Source organism: Sminthopsis crassicaudata, chromosome 2 (genome assembly GCF_048593235.1).
Source record: "Sminthopsis crassicaudata isolate SCR6 chromosome 2, ASM4859323v1, whole genome shotgun sequence".
NCBI lineage: Eukaryota > Metazoa > Chordata > Mammalia > Dasyuromorphia > Dasyuridae > Sminthopsis > Sminthopsis crassicaudata.
In genome coordinates, this window is record NC_133618.1 from 42,100,538 (window position 1) to 42,119,217 (window position 18,680).

The window sequence follows — 18,680 nt, forward strand, 5'->3', positions numbered from 1 at the left end:
GCAGTTTTCATAAGTAATCAAAGCTATCTATGATCATATAAAAAAAAAAACTCAAGCTCTATTCATTAGAGAAATGAAAATTAAAATAATTCTGAGGTACCACCTCACATTTCTCAGAAATGACAAATACTAGAGAAGGGGAAAATGGGTTCACTAATGAACTGTTGATGGAGTTGTGAAATATCCAACCATTCTGGAGAGCAATTTGGAACTATACCCACAGGGCTATAAAATCTGAGCATACTCTTTGATCCAGCAGAGTCTCTATTGGGCTTGCATCTCAAAGAAATCATAAAAGAGGGAAAAGGATCCATATGTGCAAAAATGTTAGTGGCAGCCCTTTTTGTGGTGGCAGGAACTGAAAACTGAGTGGATGCCCATCAGGTGGAGAATGACTGAATAGATTATGGTATATGAATGTTATGGAATATTATTTTTCTATAAGAAATCACAAGCAGGCTGATTGCAGAAAAGCCTGGAATGACTTACATGAACTGAAGCTAAGTGAATTGAGCAGAACCAGGAGATCATTGTACATAGCAACAAGATTATGTGATGATCAATTGTGATGGATTTGGATCCATTCAACAATGAGGTAGGTAATTCAGGCCAATTCCAACAGACTTGTGATGGACAGAGTCATCTGCTTCCAGAGAGAGGACCAGAGAGGATCCACTGAATGTGGATCAAAGCATAATATTTTCACTTTTTTGATATTGTTGTTTGCTTGTGTTTTTTTCTTTCCTTTTTTGTGCTTTCCCCCATTTTGATCTGATTTTTTCTTTGCAGCATGATGAATACAGAAATATTTAGAATTGCACGTGCTTAACCTGTATCAGATTGCTTGCTATCTTGGGGAGGGAGAAAAATTTGGAATACAAGGTTTTGCAAAGGTGAATGTTGAAAACTATCTTTGCATGTATTTGGAAAAATAAAATACTATTATTAAAAATTTTTTAAATCAAATCAAATTAATAACATTCCAGAAAATCTGGGGGGGGGGAAAGAGAAAGAACATTTTATTTCATGTAATCATTAAACACAACTTCCCAAAATGGAACATATAATAAAGTATAAATAAATAGAACTCATAGGATTTTGACAAAAAAGAACCCAAGCACTCCCTGACACTTCCTAAATAACTATCAACACTAAAATGATAAAGGGAAAATATTTCAGTCTTTTTATAATAAAAACAGAAATCACTTGCCAAGGAATAATTGGCATTCCAGGGAACTCCTTTCACCTGCACCCACTCCCTTATTCAAGGGGGCCAGGAACCCATAATTGTCTACATGGTATGTTTTTTGAACTTAAAAGAAACACTACAACTATATTTTAAAGAGAGACCTATATACTTCAAGGAACTCTATCAATAATAATCGGGTCGGGTCTCCCAACCAAAAAGAAAAGTATCTTTAAAAGTTATATTTCTCAATATAAGTATTTAAAATTTATACTCTCCAATTGGCTAAATCACAAAGTGCTTGAGAAATAAAAGGGGAAGAGGGGAGTGAAGGACTTAAGAGAGAGAAAGATGGAGAAACCAACACTGAAGTGAAGCCCTTACTTATTAAAGGCTAAAAACCAAGTTAAAGAAACCATCATACCACTACACACCTGTCAGATTGGCTAAAATGACAAGGAAAGATAATGTGCAGGAGGGGATGTGGGAAAACTGGGACACTGATACATTGTTGGTGGAGTTGTGAAAGAATCCGGCCATTCTGGAGAGCAATCTGGAATTATGCTCAAAAAGTTATCAAACTGTGCACACCCTTTCATCCAGCAGCGCTACTACTGGGATTATATCCCAAAGAGATTTTAAAGAAGGGAAAGGGACCTTATGCAAGAATGTTTGTGGCAGCCCTCTTTGTAGTGGCCAGAAACTGGAAACTGAGTGGATGCCCCTCAATTGAAGAATGGTTGAATAAATTATGGTATATGGATGTTATGGAATATGATTGTTCTGTAAGAAAGGATCAGGAGGATGATTTCAGAAAGGCCTGAAGAGATTTACATGAACTGATGCTGAGGGAAATGAGCAGGACCAGGAGATCATTATACACTTCAACAACAATATTATATGATGATCAATTCTGATGGAGGTGGCCCTCAACAATGAGATGAACAAATCAGTTCCAATAGAGCAGTAATGAACTGAACCAGCTACAGCCACAAAAGAACTCTGGGAGATGACTATGAACCACTAGATAGAATTCCCAATCCCTCAATTTTTGTCCACCTGCATTTTTTATTTCCTTCACAGGCTAATGGTACACTATTTCAAAATCTGATTCTTTTTGTACAGCAAAATAACTGTTTGGACAAGTATACATATATTGTACTTAATTTATACTTTAACATATTTAACATGTATTGGTCAACCTGTCATCTGGAAGGGGGAAGGAGGGGAAAAGTTGGAACAAAAGGTTTTGCAATTGCCAATGCTGAAAAATTACCCATGTATATATCTTGTAAAATAAAAAGCTATAATTAAAAAATTAAAAAAAGAAAAGAAAGAAAGAAACCACCATACACATTGCTATAATACAGGAAATAGCATAAGTACAGGAAATTCATAGAGTAATTTTTATTAAAGGTAGGCTAAGAATTTTCCTTCCTAAACACCAGATAACAAGAAACAATATGTATTTATAGAAGAAATATTTTAAAAGATTAAAAATGAAAAAGGAGTCTAACATTTCCCTTGTTTCCTGCCAAATCATGAGAAGCCAAAGAAGTGCTGGAGAGCAGCATCAAAAGGAATAAGCATTAAAATCTGCTTGCACTAAAAGGATCTATATGAAATGGGTCAGTCTGAGAGATGCTCACAAGTCCTGCTGTTTACATCTCTGGCAGCCAACCTCTCCATGCCCACAGCTACATGGCCCCTCCCTTAGCTCAGCCTTCATTCCTTCCTGTCTTGATTCTTGCCTCCCGAAGGGCCAAATTCCCCCGGCCAGACCATCCTTCCCATGGCTGCTGCCAAAGCACAGCTGTGACTCCTCCTCATCCTATTCCAGAGGCTTTCTACCAGGCTAAGATGTTTAGCTCCTAAACATCTTTACTAGCTGGGCCCACTCCCCCCTCTCTTCATTTCCCTGCTACCTCATCACTACCTCTGCCTTCACACAAGTCCATTCCCCCCAGACTGAGATGCCTCTGTTCCTTCCCTTCCATCATAAAGACCTTCTCCCTTCAGAGGCAGCTCAGCTGCCATCTTCTAACTTGAAGCCTTTCCTGCCTGTGCCCCCTTCCCACATTGCTGCCTATACTTGTACGGGCACTTCTCTTCCTCACTGGATGGTCAGCGCACTGCAAGCAGGATCACTGCGTTCTCTGTGTCCTAGCACACTGTTTGGCCCACAGAATGTTACCTCTCTCTCCTGGGGAATGGCAGAATAACCATGGCCCAGAGCTTCAGGACTGTGGCCCCGCTGGGTGAAAATGATGGCTGAGCCCTCCCAAGCACAATGGCCGACACCGAGTGAAATAAGCCGGGCCGGGTGAAGGCTCCAGCCCAGCACTTTATGTGACGGCTCAGCTGGATGCCTAGGCATCCCGGAGTGCTGAATGGAGGGGCTGGCTGGGGGCACCAAGGTGTCTGGCTGCTTACCAGGAAGGAAGTTGGCCTGAGGAGAGGGCTGGGACACCACCAGGCAGCTCATGGAGTCACAGTAGGCCATGATGCGGCACCGCCCTTCCTGCGACACTGTGAAGGCCTTCTGAAACTGGTACTTGTGCTGGTTCTGGCTGAAGGGCAGGCAGTTCTGGAAGCCCACCTGGGAGCTGCCCGGCTGCGCTGGACCTGATGAGTGCTGAGCCACAAGAACCTTCAGCTCCTGAGGGGCCAAGCACAAATATGTATGAGGAGCCCTTTGGACCATCTGACACTTGGGGGGGGGGGGGGAGAGGATGCAGGACAGTCTCTGAGAGACAAACTCCAGGTGTAGCATTTTACTTCCTTATTCCCCTGAGGACAGGTGCCAAGGGGACGCTCCACAACCAGGCTTTGGGGGGCATAGGCTCTATGAGTCCAAAGGCTGGAATCCTCACATTCCAAGCCAACACAGCTACTGGGAGTAAGAGGACGAGGGCCCAAAGCCTGGCCTGCTTCTGACCCCATCCTCCCAGCTAATAGGAGGCCAGACCTCCCTTCTTGCCAAAGCTGGGGACAGCACTTTTGTGATTTCTCATCACCCCAAATCATATCTTTAACTAAACTCCGACAGGTTTTAAGTGGAAATACAATAGAGACTAAACCATAGAGACAATAAAGGAATATATTAAAGGTAACAGCCAATGTCAGAGTTAATGGCATGCAACCACAATTCTTGGAGGTAAATTTGTATCCATGAATACAAATTAGTAAGGGAAAAAATAAAAATTAATGAACTGAAAAAAGTAGAAATTTTTTTTTTTAGAAAAATGAGTAAACTTCACAAATAGGTACAAGAGGAAATTATTTAAATCAAAGATGGAGTAAATAGAATTGAAAGCAAAAAATGCCATATTTGAACTCAGGTCCTCCTGACGTTAGCCGGTGCTCTATCCATTGCGCCACCTAGCTGCTCCCATTAGCTATTTCAAGTGTAACAAACAGTTCTACTGACTCCTGAGATGCAAGAAGCCTGTAAGAACCCAGCGGCCTCTTCCCCAGAGTGCCCAGACCAGAGCAGAAAGCTCCTGCTGAAGCTTATGCTGCTCAGGCCAAAGTGATCTGGTTCCAATTCATTCCTGCTGCTTTGGAGCAAGAGGACGAGGCTCTGAAGCCGGGTGACCTGGTGAGGTGATTCTCCAGCACTTCTGTCTCCAGATCAATCACACTTCACCCTGGCTGTCCCTTCTCCTCTCGCTCTCCTGGGAAATACCACCAGGACTCCCTATTTACTCCATGTGCAGCTTCTTTCTGCTCTGCTCTGCTCCCTGTTTCAGGAAACTCACCATCTAATGGGGAAACTTATGTATGGAAATTTTCACAGATAATACTAATGAGAACAAATACAAAATGGATGTATTGTGGTTAAATTGAAGAGTTAGAAAAGGAGAGCACTAGCAAAGTAGTCAGGAAAACTGTACTTATAAGAAGATGCTGAAATAGCTTCTATCTCAGGTTTCCCGTAAACAGCTCCGCATTTCTGTCACTGAGAGCCTCATCTCCTGAGCCAGACTCCATGAAGAGGCCAGTCCTGCACAAATCCTCCTCACACTCAGCTAACTTGACTTTCTTGCTGTTTCTCTCTTGGACGTTCCGAGTCCCATCTCCTTGCCTTTGCATCTCTCTGTGCCCTGGACACACCTAAAACATTGTTCCTCCACTTTTTGGAAAGTCTGACATTCCTCTTCAATTTATATATAGTATAGAATATAAATTGGAACCAATCAATTAACAGTCATTTATTAAGCCCTTACTATGTGCCAGGACTTGGCATATCAGCAACTAGGGAGATCAGGAAAAGCCTCTTGAAGAAGAAAGTCAGACTTTCCAAAAAGTGGAGGAACAATACATAGAGTACTTATTATATATAGTATAGAGTATTTACTCTATGTACTTCTCTTCCCTTGGAAGACTGCAAACTCTCAAGGACAGGAATTAGTTTTGGGATTTAGACAGTCTCTGGCTCTTAATAAATGCTTGTTGAGTTGAAGACTAGCTCCAGCTGCTAGGAAGATTCAGTTCCTACTATTCCGAAAATGCTGTGAATTGAAAAGTTAAGACACTTACCTGCACGTGGTTTCGGAGTTTGTTACATTCATCAGAAAGGACCTGCAGCTGAAGCCGGCATTGGGCTGATTCTAACTCAGCTTCCTTCCTCAGCATCTGCTCTTTTAGTAAGGAACTGAAAGACAAGCCCACAACAAGTGGCCATTAAGGAGGTGTCCCTTTAACACATGAACTCCCCCATCATAGTACATTTGCACATGTCTCACATGCTCATGCTGCTGTTGCTGCACAAAAGAATTTTCTTCTCTGGACTATCATACCTTTTTCTTTTTTTTTCCTTCCTTTCTTTCCTTAGGCAATTGGGGTTAAGTGACTTGCCCAGGGTCACACAGCTAGGTGTTAAGTGTCTGAGTCCAGATTTGAACTCGGGTCCTCCTGACTTCAGGGCTGGCGCTCTATCCACTGCGCCACCTAGCTGTCCCTGTCATACCTATTTCTTAACGTTGTTTGGTTTTTATACCAGTCATCCTTAGTCACCCTCTCCCCAACAATATCCAAATTCTTCCTAATGACTGGGTTCCTTCCCCATTGTCTTCAAAAAGGCACCCGTCTCGCTGATCCTTAAAAAAATCTTCAGTACATCCTTCCACGCTCTTAACAACTGCCTTGCATCTTTGCTCACTCTTAGCCAAGCTCTCAGGTAAAGCCACCAAAGCAGTTCCTCTCCCTTCTTTCACTCTTAACCCTTTGCACACAGGCTCCCAATCTCCTCCTTCCTCTGAATCTGCTCTCTCCAAAGATACTTAAGATTATCTAAAAAACACAACCCTACGTCTCCTCTGTCTCAGTGCCTTTGCAGGGGGTGTTCCCCACCAGGAATGTGCTTCCTCTCTCTCTATCAGATGCTGCTCTAGCAGAGGGCCAACCGGGTATAAACTCAGCCCAGAAAAGTGGGCAGGAGGGAGGGAAACTGCAGGGAGCTTTCAAGGCCAGATTAAAGTTGCTCCATACAACTCCATCAAAAGGGAAATTTTCTGCCCTTCCACTGGGCAACAGTGGAAAAGATGCCTTCAGAAGGTTCTGGGAAACTCTTCAAGCAAAGCTAGATGACCACAGCCTTCCTTTCCAACTGTCCAACTCAGAGCAGTTGTACTCTGCTTGCATTTTACCCTAAAGGCAATACAGAGCTATGCAAGATGCCCGAGTCAGGGGGTGTTCAGACAGTATTTTGGGAATATCAATTTGGCAGATCTGAGAAAGAGATTTAACAGCTAACATTTACGCAGTAGCTCCTATGCGTGCGCCAAACACTGAAAAAGAGACTGGAAACAGGGAGAACAATGGAGAAGCCAATGTCTCCTGGCAAGAAGTGAGAGAGGATGAAATGAGAGGGATGGCTATGGGGGAGAAGGGGAGAGTGGTGAGGGATGGCTATGGGGGAGGGGAGAAGGAAGAGGAAAGCCTGAATCTGGGGTGGTGAAACTGGGTGAGCAGAGGATGCTAGTGACCTGGACACAGGCAGAAAGGAAGGATGGGGTCTGGGAGGAATAGGAAGACATCCCAGGACATTCTTATGGAGAGCAGGTAATGGGGCCCTGCAAAAGAGGGCCAAATGTACTGCTGTGTAAGAGGCTATTACTAAACCCAAGAGAACTCATTTTTAAAAGTCAGCAGTAACAGCAGCAAAGCAGCAAAGGCTGCACCAGTGTTAGGTTCCCCAGAAGGAAGGGGAGGTGCTATTATCATTCACATTTAACAGCCAGGGAGACTGAGCTTTGAGAGTGACTTTGCTAAGGGAGAATTTGAACTTGGGCCTTCCTGACCTCCAAATTCAGAATGCTACTCTCTACACCAACTTGTTTCCTAAGAAATGCCTGCAGAGAGTCATTCATGGCAAGAGACCCCTCTCCTCCTACCTTTTCATGCGCTCCTGCTCACTGGTGTCCAAGGCTTTTAGGGTCCGGGCATAGAGAACCACAATGTCTGCACGTTTGGCTTTTTTGTTGCACTAAAAAGAAGGAAAGAAAAGTATCAATGTTGTAAGAGGAGAACCCCTTTCTGATTTACACCCAAACCATAGGCACAACACTTCAGCGGCCATGGCGGCCCTCCACTGTCCAAAGGCAAGACAACCTCTCCTTCAGCATACACGTGGTGCCATGGGGCATCAGTGCTGCCATTACCCACTGCCCACCTCTTACCCCCTGGTCATGCCATGGCTACCCAAAGTATCCCAGGGACTCAGGCTCAGGAAGGGAAGGTGTTGGAGCGGCCGCCTTTTGCAGAGGAGCTGCCCTGGCCTGGGTCACATCCTCGGGACAGAGGTGGACCCTGACCCCAAAGCCTCCCATAGGCATTCTATGCCGGGTATGGCAAAAACCACGCAACCAGGCCCAGTGCCCATGTCTCTGCAGGTTTGTCTGGATCCCGGCTCTGATTCTTCTGAGGCAATGGAGGGCAGGGGCTGCCCTGAGTGAGTCTGGCTGGTCTTACTGAGGTGAGATATCTGACACCTAAATGAAATGGCACCAAAACCTTCTGCAGTTTGGCAGAACCTGGCTTCCAAGAGCCCAAGGTCTTCCCTGGGCCAAGATTGGACCCTGGTATCTGTGAAAGAAAACTACCTCGAGGGTCTTCTTTCAAAAGCATTCTGATAACACTATTTCAATATAAATGGTCTCCTTTGTAATCCTGTGCTTTAACCATTTCCTGACAATATAGGATGAAGAGTCCACAGGCCAGAGGGGGCCAGGACACAAATGAAGAACCTGTCTACACTGATACAAAAACATCCAACTCATTTGACAAACATTTTTGTGCCCACTCAAAATCAGGGAGAGAGAAGGGCTCAGGATGGCTCTGCCCATGAGGGAGGCCTCTCTTCTGGCCTAAAGAGGAAGATGAGGAGTCGGTGTGAGCTGAGAAAGAGGTTGGCTTAGCTCTGGATACAATAAATTTGATGAATTAATGGGACACCCAGGCAAAGGTCAGCAGACAGCTGGCCAAGGGGGTTGGGAGTTTAGGAGAAAATAGTAGGACCTAAACACTTTCATGGTCAAACCCATGAGATGGCGCAAAATGATGAAGAGTGGGAGAGGAGGTCCCAGTGTGACCTGACAAAGAAGGCTCAAGAGATGGCAGAGCAGCGTCCCAAACCCAGGAAAGTGGAAGTGGGGGAGGTCTTCTGTACAGCTGCCAAAGCTGCGGCTCGATCTAGGAATGGGGGGGGGGGGGAGTCCCAGAGATTCCCAGAGCAATGAAGCCAGGACTCCAGAAGCGGGATTGAAGGGGAGAGGCTGTGGAGACGGCCAGGATGGGCTCTTTTAGGAGAGATGAGCATTGAACCCAGCAGAAGGGGAGACTGAGGCCATGGGCTGTGGAGGAAAGGCCTCTTCCATCCTCAGAGCCCGGAGCTACGACAGATTACTGCCTGCCACCCAAGGGCACGATCACCTCCAAGAGAACTCCAAGGCAGTTTCCACAGGGAGTGCAACCCAAGGCTGATGCTCGAAGGAACAGGCTGAGCTAGGTGAGCTTTGCTACCTGCAGCAGAGAGAACAGCTGGAGCCCTCCTCGGTGCCCACTGGGCACCCTGACCCCTCTCCCCCCACAGTGTCCCAGGACCCAAGGGTACGCACCTGGGGACATTTCCCAGCCTGTCCTCTGAGCCATTTGGAGATGCACTTGTACCCAAAGAGGTGCCCACATCGCAGCGCAGATAGCCGGTGGTCCCCGGCACTGGTCCACTGTTCAAAACAGATGGCGCAAGTGTCCCCTTCCTCCTCCTCTGAAGGGCCCTTGGTAGCCGGAGGAGACGGTTCGGGCTGCAGCGGAGACTCCTGAAGGGAAGAGCGGGTGTGGTGAGGTCAGGTGGTCAGCACTGGCCCCACTCGCTCCTCCACAAGCCCAAGCAGAACTCTTACCTGTAGGAGGGGAGCCTCTGCGGCAGCAGCAGGAGCAGCTTGGGCCTGGGCCGAAGGGTCCTGCGGAGGAGCTTCTCCAGGAACCTCTCCAGAAACTGCAGGCGGGCATGGGAAGGACGTGCTGACCGAAGGCCAAGATGGCTCTGGCAGAGAGCCCCCGGCAGGTTGTTTCTCCCTCCCTAACATCCTGGGCATCCCACCGTTTCTTCCCTGCCTTAGTTCAGGGCTTTCCAATCTTTTACGGCCCCCCTGCTCCGCTCCAGCTGCCACAGCCCTCAATGTTGGACCGACTCCATGACTCTTCGGCCCACCACGCCTCCGTGGCTCCCCTCCAGTCTTTAAAAGCCCTTCCCAAGCCGGCCCAGCCAAGCTCAGCAGCCCCCCCTCTCCATGCTGGGATGTTCTCTCCTTAGCACATCCTCCATTTCTATGCTTTTTCTTCCTCCAGCTCTACCTTAAAACTCCTCCTTCTTCTAAGATAGGAAGCCTGAACCTCTTCTGACACCACCCAGTACTAAACTTGTTCATTCTCTTATGTTTGTATATCTACATGCATTTATCCACTTGTTTGACTTCCCTATGGGATAGGAACTGCTTCATTCTTTGTGTTAACATTAAGCTCAGAATAGGTGCTGAATAAAAGCTGTTGGTTAATAAAAAAATAAAAAAAATTTAAAAAGCTGTTGATTAGTAAAAGGACATGCACTTAGGAGCCTCAAAATACTAAGCAACACTTTGCCCTTTGCCTTTCGACACAAATAAGTCAGAAGCCCAGAAAAGACATGAATGAATATAAGATGGAGGGAATGAACATACTCAGCTCTCTAAAGCATGACATTAGAAGGTACATCAGACCTCCATCATGTCAGTGTGATATAAATACTATGCAACTGAGGTCAAATTAAATGTGTACTTTGGTAATATCTAACAGAAAGCTTTCATGAAAGTATCAAGGAAAACCTCAGTTGAGACCTAAGCATAAGGGAGAACCTGCCCAGCCGGTAGCCGTTTGTGATCACTGCAGAGACATTGTCCACACTCCCAGACCTGGAGAGTGCCTACCTCCAAGTTCAGCCACGATTGGGTTCCCGTTCTGGACGTCCACCACCTCCTCATTCTCACTGGAACTATTACTTTCTGTATCAGAGACACTCGATACGTGGATGTCCTCAGAGCCGGGATCATCATCATTACGATTGGGCAGGTGGGCTGCCTGCAGTGACTGTGTCCTGTTAACCCGAAAGTACGTGTCCAGTGGTGCCCTTGATCTATACAGAAAATAACCACATGACAGCGCCTGGATAAGAGCGTGGATGCTCAGGCGAGGCCTTGACACTGCCCCGGTTAAGGGGAGGATTACCATGGCCTTCGAAGAGCAGAAAAGGGGACACACAAATGGACTGAGCCAGGTCTGCAGGGAATGACTGGGTGGGGCATTCAGGCTCACTGGTAGATTAGCTTGTTTCTGAGCTCTCTGGCCATATACCCACAATGCACCTTGGCATGGGGGGAAGGGCAGGGAGAGACAAAGTATGCAGGTCTCTTTTGTTGCTCCAGCCGGTTTGGCTAAAACTGTGCAGGCTGTGAGAAGGAAGGCTCCTGTCAGTCAGGCCCACGTTCTACTTCAATTTTATATATATTTTTTGACATTTTTCCCCCAAAGTGCATTAAGCCTCCTAATAACTAACTAGGGTATATCTTAAAAAGTGTTATTAAAAAGCTTCCCATTTTTAGCTTTAATAGCTGCCTATATGTTGTTGAATCAAATTTCAAAGTCCCCAGATGAACTATGAGATGCTCTGCAATTGAAAAATTAGATTTTCCTGCCCCCCAATTAAGTATTATTTTATTTTTTCCCAAACATGTATAAATTCATGTTTGTACAATTTTGAATTTCAAATTTTTCTCCCTCTCCCCTCTCTTCCTTCCCCCCAGTGAGCAATCTGATATAGACTGTACATGTACAATTATGTTAAACATGTGTCCACATCAGTCATGATATGAAACAAGATTCAGAAAAGGGAAAAATCATAAGAAATCAAAAATCATAAGAAAAAAACAAAAAAAGGTGAAAATTGTATACTTAAATCTACATTCACATTACATCATTCTTTCTGAGGATGTAGAAAGCATTTCCCATCATGAAATGGATGGGCTTCTTGGAACTGCCTTAGATTATTGTATTGCTGAGAAGAGTTAAGTCTATCATAGTTGATCGTTGTACAATGTTGCTCTTACTGTGTACAGTTCTCTGGTTCTGCTTACTTTCCTCATCATTAGACCATGTAAGTCTTTCCAGGTTTTTTCTGAAATCTGCCTGTTCATCATTTTTTATAGAACAAAAGTATTACATTATACTCATATATTTTTCAGCCATTCCCCAAGTAATGGGCATCCCTACACACACATTAAATAGAGATTTTCATCTGTAAAAATCATTCTAGGGGCCTCTGAGGGATGAGGCACACAGGGGAGGCTGCTTGGCGATGCTCCCCCAGAACATCAGGTGTCTGGAACAGCATCCTCTGACTATAGTTGTAGTCAATGCTTCATTTAAAAGAGTAAGTTGTCAATATATGGGAGGGAGATCTTTGGTCTCATTCACATCTTTCTCCTGAATCATCTCTTCTAACACCGTTTCCACCCTGCTTTTCCTATAGCCCATCTTTACCCTGCAGTTCATTTGAGAACTCTTCCTGAGTTCTTCCTAGAAAGTCTCTCCTGCCTGCTCTGCTGCCATGGGCCTGGCCCAGGGGCTCTGGCCTTTTCTCCTGGACTGAGCCACAGATGGCCACACACTCTGCCATGACGGGGTTCTTGGACATACAGACAGCCTTGACTCTGCCAAGGAGGAACTCTTCCAGATGAGCCTGTGGCTGCTCCTTCCCCTGAGCTGGCAAGTGGCTTCCAGTTTTACATAGGGGAGAAGGCTAAGACAGCTTGTGTTCATTTGTCCTTGGGGCTGGCCAAAGGCTTCCCATTTAGAGCACAGTTTATTGTGCTTATTTAGAGCACTCTCTGCTCAGACACTGCCCGGTCAATGGCCCAGAAGCAGGCAGTTCCCGATTTTCATTCAAGGGAGGCCAAAAAAACCCATTACCAAGAGGTCAGCCTGATGATGAACACCCACATTTAGCTATTCTGGTCCTTGGAAAACAGATGTGGTCTGAGGCTGGGATCATTCCTGAAGCTGACCCAGAGCTGTCAAGAGCCTGTGCTCTACAGCCACAAAGCCATGGTTACCTCCACAATACAGTGAGAAATCAGTGCAGGATTTTATGGTAAGAATTTTACACAAAAATACTATCACTTAATAGAGCAGGAAAGTCTTAGAAGTGTAGAGCACAATAATTGATCCAGACTTATAGAGTGGAGAGGATTCTGGGAAGACAAGGGAGTAAGTAGGTTATGACATTCCAAGCTTTCCAGATGCTCCACAAACAAGATAAAATAATGCTTCAAGGCGAATGTAGAGCAGGTAAAAACAAGCAAGAGTGGGGCTGCACAGTGGTCTTCCTGGGACAACTGAGAAGGCCCAAAGACAGAAACCAGCACAGAGGGCAGGCCCATGTGAAGGGTAAGCACATTAATGGGAATGGGATAAAGAAGGAACAACATATATATTTGGAAGGCTATAAAAATCTTCTAAATTCAGACAGAAACAAGAGGAAAAGATGGAGGGAAAAGGATAAGGGAGGGATCCTTGGAGGGGTCAGTGGATTAAGTAATAGGAAATCAAGGTAGTACCCAGAGAAGGAACACTGGGAAGTGAATGTAAATTGTTAGCATTACTGTCTATCTACCCAGGTTACTTACACCTTCGGAATCCAATACTTCACGTGCAACAAGAAAATGGTATTTACACACATATATTGTATCTAGGTTATACTGTAACACATGTAAAATGTATGGGATTGCCTGTCATCAAGGGGAGGGAGTAGAGGGGATAATGTGGAAAAATGAATACAAGGGATAATATTATAAAAAAAAAATTACTCATGCATATATATTGTAAAAAAAAATTATAAATAAAATGAAATCAAGGTAGTGAGTACAAAGCAGAGAAATCAAGAGATACACACAAACATAAATTAACACTAGGAGTAGAATTTATTATGTAAAAACAGCAGAATCAGGAATCATGATCTCAGACAAAGTTAAAGCTAAAATAGATTATTCAAAAGAGAAAAGGAAAGTATGTCATATTAGTTAATGTTGTTTTAGACTCTTGAAAATAATTAAGACAGTTTAAGATTGGAATATTGCTGTACCATAGAAAGTGATGAGTAGGTAGAATTAGAAAAATGTGGAAAGGCTTGGATTTATGATAGGCTATCCACCTTCAGAGAAATAGGATGAACAAGCATAGTATGGTCTCACACAGATGCATTAAGAATATATAGATGTATGATCACAGATGTGTCCATCCTTGTGTGTGTGTATATATATATATATATATATGCATATGTGTATGTGTATCCACACTTAATTGTAACCTTTTTGGGAGAGGAGGAGGAAGAAAAAAAAAAAAAGAATGAAGTATAAAATGCACAGTAGAGAACAAAAGAAAATCTACAAGGAAGCAGAAAAAAGATGGGAAACTCTGAACACAAGGTCTAGTAATTTATTATCGGCTTTCTTGAAATGGAAATTTATTGCTTTATATTCTGAACCTTCTCATGTTCTGCTCATTTTTCTTTTCCTATTTTGTATTTAAATTTAAAATAAAGGGGGAAAAAAAAGATTTATTGAACCCTCTCTCTTGGTGAGCTAGTCCAGATAAAAGATTACAAAAGGAATATTATTTTCAAATTCCTAACACATTCTTAGCTACAAAGAGCAGGAAGTATTTTCATACTGAAGAATATACTCAGAACTAATTTATAACCTTACATAATTTTCTTCTACAAGTCTTTCTCCCCTCGAGCCTTAAGGCTCCAAGATGACTAGACAGGACACACTTACTGGGGGATTATTGAATAAAGTAATTCATCTACTCATAAAGACTTCAATTCAAAGCTGAGAAATATTTTTAACATAGAAGAAATATATCAACTCATGCAAGAGGAGCAACAGCATCCTGGTTGTTTCTCATCTGAATGAGTTCATGAATAAATTTTAGGGGGAAAAAATTGCATTTATATTTTCACTAACATTTCCTTCATCATTTAAAAACGTGACTTTGAGAAGAGAAGTCCATAGGCTTCACTGGCCTGACTGACAAAACAAGGACCCCTGATCTTGGTAAAAGAGATCATATAGGTGTGTTTCTTCAAAGCACTGTTACATGCATCACTTTGACCTAGGATATCTTCTCACCTCCACTCTATACACTAAAGTTACACAGTTCTTTGCAAAGGGGGCTGGGACTTGCCCCAAACTTCATTGACACTTCCCAGAACACCAGGCTACTTTCTCTCAATGTTTTAAATAGATTTAATATAATTTTGACTGAAATCAAACCAATCTGGCCTGTTGGGGACCATGGACTGGTAAATGGATTTCTATCATCATGTGCCAGGATATACAATTACTTTACTGGAAAACACCCGGATGTTCTTTTGGCCAAAACGGCTTGGAGAGCCTGGCCAGATGTTGCCAGGGCTTGTCTCTTTCAGGCTGGGTGGGTGCGGCCCTGCTTCTTACCTGTAGTCCCTGATCCCCTGAGACCCTCCTGCCCTCCTCTGCCGGTGTGGCCCTGTTCTTACCTGTAGTCCACGGTCCTCTGAGACCCTCCTGCCCTCCTCTGCAGGCGGACCGCCCTCCTCCTGGTCCGCACTGTCTGTGCGAGCTGCTGTGGCTGCCTCAGGAGGCCCAGCACCCCATGCAACTGCTGGAGTCGGTCGAGAAAACTGTTCATTGAGTTCAGGGCAGACTCTGGGAGGATGGGATTGACCCCGGCTCCCACTGCGTCCTCCGCAGCTGCGGCTCCCAGGTCCACAGTCTCCTCATTCTCCAGGCCTGAGGATACAACTTCCTCAGTCACTTCGATAGGCACTTGAGGAACGGGGAGTAGGGGGGCATCCATCTGCCCAACAAATGCTTCGGCAGAGGCCTCCTCCTGGGGCTCCACGGCAGGACCGCCTTCCACCACCTGAAGATCAAGGTCCATTGCTTCCTGAGCCATCACTGAAAAGAGGACATGTTTTTTAAAAATTAAAGATGAGATACAAGTACATAGAGTAAACTTATAACCCCACGCTACTGGTTCAACCAATTCTAGTCTTTCAGGGCCGCCTTAAGCAGAGGTTGGTGCTGCTTTAGTCCTCCTTGGGTCAGGCTCGGTTTCATGTTTATTTCCAAACCAGGGACTGTCTGAGCCACAGGAAGGCGGCGACAACTGCCAGAGGCAGCATTTTGTCAAGTGCCAGCCACGGAGCAGCGACAGGCAAATCCGGAGGATGAGAGGGAGAAAGGGGGCGCCCCCAGGAGACAGGCAGGAAGGGCTAATCTAAGGCCCTCTCAGCGTCTTCCTGACAGCCGTATCATCCCGGGAGAGCTTGTGCTTGGTGCAGATGGGGTTCTCCTTCAGCAGACCGGGGTACTTTCCAAACCTTGAGGCGGACATTCACCCTGCCAGCCACATGGAGGAAGGGGGGGTGGGAATCAGGCTGCCTTCTGCTGTAGGGAACACCTTCCCCACGTTCCCCCAGCTCTGCCAGAGATGGCAGGTCACCAAGTGGTCTGAAGGAAAGCTAACTGAAAACCAGGAGGGATGCCAGTCCTGCCCTCTGCAAGCTCCCTAAGAGACCTAGGCCAGTGACACCCCCTCACTGAGGAAGCTGGAGCAGCCGAGGGAAAGAACCAGAAAGTGACTGACGGAGAATACCAGGGAAAAGCCTGGAAAATTAAAGGTTTCATGGGGGAGAAAACTCAATTAGAAATTTAAGAGCAGGAGCAGATCAAAAGATTCCTAAGAAGCAAAGATAAAGAAAATACAAAACTCTTGACAAATATAACAAGACCAAGGAAGGTGAGCCGACACTCCACCAACAAGAATCTAGCAGCAGCCTGAGAGAATACGGAAAAGAAGAAATACCAAACGGGTTCAAAAGGGACCCAAACTCCTTATGGGAGACCCGGGGAGCAGAGATCGGATGTGACCTGTGAGTGTCGGGGGGAGGGGAGCTGGGGAGGGGCAGGACCGACAACTCTCCCCATGAACAGATTCAAAATACAACATAATGTGCTTGCACTTATTCTGATAAACATTTCCCACTTCTACCCTAATCCGGTGCAGGCCCCTTAGCCAGGCCGCAGGCTGGGTCACACAGGACCCCAACGTCAGGATTTCCAGCTTTCAAAGGAGACTCGCTCAGTTTATGAAAACGTTTACTCCCAAAACGTCAAATCACCATCAGGAAATTACAGGCACCTGCAAGCCTCTTCCCCAGAAGTTCTCTGCCTGCCTCAGGCCCCATCCTCACAGAGGATCTCTTCTGCACCTAATTCTCCGGCTTCCTCAGTTCCTCTCCAGTTTCTATGGACTCCTCTTCATACTCCAGTTCTTCCACATACAAAGAAACATCTGGAATACTCTGGATTCCTCTGAAAAAACCTGCGCTCCATCTCGCCGGTCTCACCCTTCATGACCCAGAATTGTGTTAATCACCACAAACTCTGCCTTTCCTGGGCCCATTCTTTGTCCCTCTGATCCCAATTCCCTCTCCCCTGCCATTACGGCACATTTATGTACGGTTTCAAGGTGTGCAAAGTGCTTCCCGTGAGTGAGCCCATGGGCCTCTCCCCAGCCCTCGCTGGGGGTGTTTGAGCACAGCGGGAGACCACAGCCGGGTTTGACATTTGGGTTTCGGGGCTGTCTCTGTAACGCGGCCTGGTACACAGAGGGCACTTAATGAATGCACGTTCCCCTTCCTCCTTGCTTCTCCTACACTCGGCCGCAGAGGCCCGGCGCGCAGCAGGTGTTTACAACTGCACACTTCCGCTCCTCCCTGCCATCCTTCCTTGGGCGGGCGCCGGGCACGCAGCAGGTGCTTAAGAACGCACATTTCCTTTCTCCCTGCCACCTTTCTCTGCTCGCTCACTAGGCCCGGCCTGGCACGCAGCGGACGCTTAACGAATGCCCGGCGAGGGCCGGTTCTGCCCCAGGTTTCTCCACTCAGAGGCCTCGGCCTCCCGCTCCGTCCTGCGGGCGGGGCCGCCCTGCACCCCGGGGCCTCGGGGATCGGCTCGGGGCGGACGCGGGGCCTGCAGGACCTGCGGCCTCATCTGACACACGTGTAAACTGAGGCCTAGCGCGGCCATTCCCCGGTCCCGGGCCGGGCTCGGCAGGAGACCGGGAGGCGCCGGGCCCCTTCTGCCCCGGAAGCCCCCGTCCCGCCCCGTTCGTTACCTGTCGCCGTCGGCGTGCGGAAGCCGTTGGGGTCCCGAGGCGGGGCCGCGCGCGACGCCCGTTCTCCCTCAGGACCACGGATCTAGCTCAGGCCTGGGCCTCCAGAGACGCCGCTACCGCGCCGCCGCCGCTACAAGCACCAACAGGGCCGCCGCCGCCGCCAACTTCCATTGGACAATGGTCTCCAGCCTCCAGCCAATCCCAGCTCCCCTTCTCTCATTGGCCGGGCGAATCAGGCACAATGGCGTTCTGATTGGCTCTTCTTGCGGCTCTTCACAGATCGGGCTGGCAGGGAGGAGAGAAGCTCCGAGACTTCTCTCCGTTTGGTGGCCAGAACTTTCCATCACTCTACAGCCCGCCTCCTAAGAGGTTGTGCGGAAATGGACTCAGCCCACCTCCTTTTCATTTGAACTACTGGGCGGGAAAAATTTGTGCAGCTTGGAGAAGGTTAATTTTGCGGCGCCCAGGCCCTGGGGAGCCTTGAAACCGGCAAAAACTTATTTGGCCACCCGGCCCAACTTCCCCTCCCCCAAAGAAAAACCAAACCTTGTCACAAACAGGCAGAGTCATTAGCCGAACCCATAGGACAAGTCTTATCTGCCACTTGAGGCCATGGCTTCCATTAAAAAAAAGCAATTTAGGGCCAGTTAAGAATCAGAACCCAGGCCCTGCAGTCAGGAGGACCCGAGTTCAAATTCAGCCTCAAGACACTTCCTAGCTGTGTGACCCTGGGCAA

The 18,680-nt window shown here is 46.5% G+C and overlaps 1 protein-coding gene across 2 annotated transcripts in view; it reads right to left on the reverse strand.

The window, feature by feature from the left end:
- Positions 1-18,088, reverse strand: part of RFWD3 (ring finger and WD repeat domain 3) — a 31,592-nt gene extending 13,504 nt beyond the window's left edge. Inside the window, exons 1-8 of one of the 2 annotated variants that reach the window (XM_074285992.1) lie at positions 17,945-18,088; positions 15,300-15,720; positions 10,654-10,820; positions 9,592-9,686; positions 9,307-9,507; positions 7,585-7,676; positions 5,729-5,843; positions 3,620-3,845 (exon numbers count right to left, since the gene is read on the reverse strand). In XM_074285992.1, coding sequence (XP_074142093.1) covers positions 3,620-3,845; positions 5,729-5,843; positions 7,585-7,676; positions 9,307-9,507; positions 9,592-9,686; positions 10,654-10,820; positions 15,300-15,718 — 1,315 coding nt within the window. In that variant the 5' untranslated portion in view covers positions 15,719-15,720; positions 17,945-18,088. Of the gene's footprint in view, positions 1-3,619; positions 3,846-5,728; positions 5,844-7,584; positions 7,677-9,306; positions 9,508-9,591; positions 9,687-10,653; positions 10,860-15,299; positions 15,721-17,944 lie in introns of both variants that reach the window. The other variant, XM_074285991.1, reaches the window with a different exon arrangement.
- Positions 18,089-18,680: the final 592 nt, after the last annotated feature.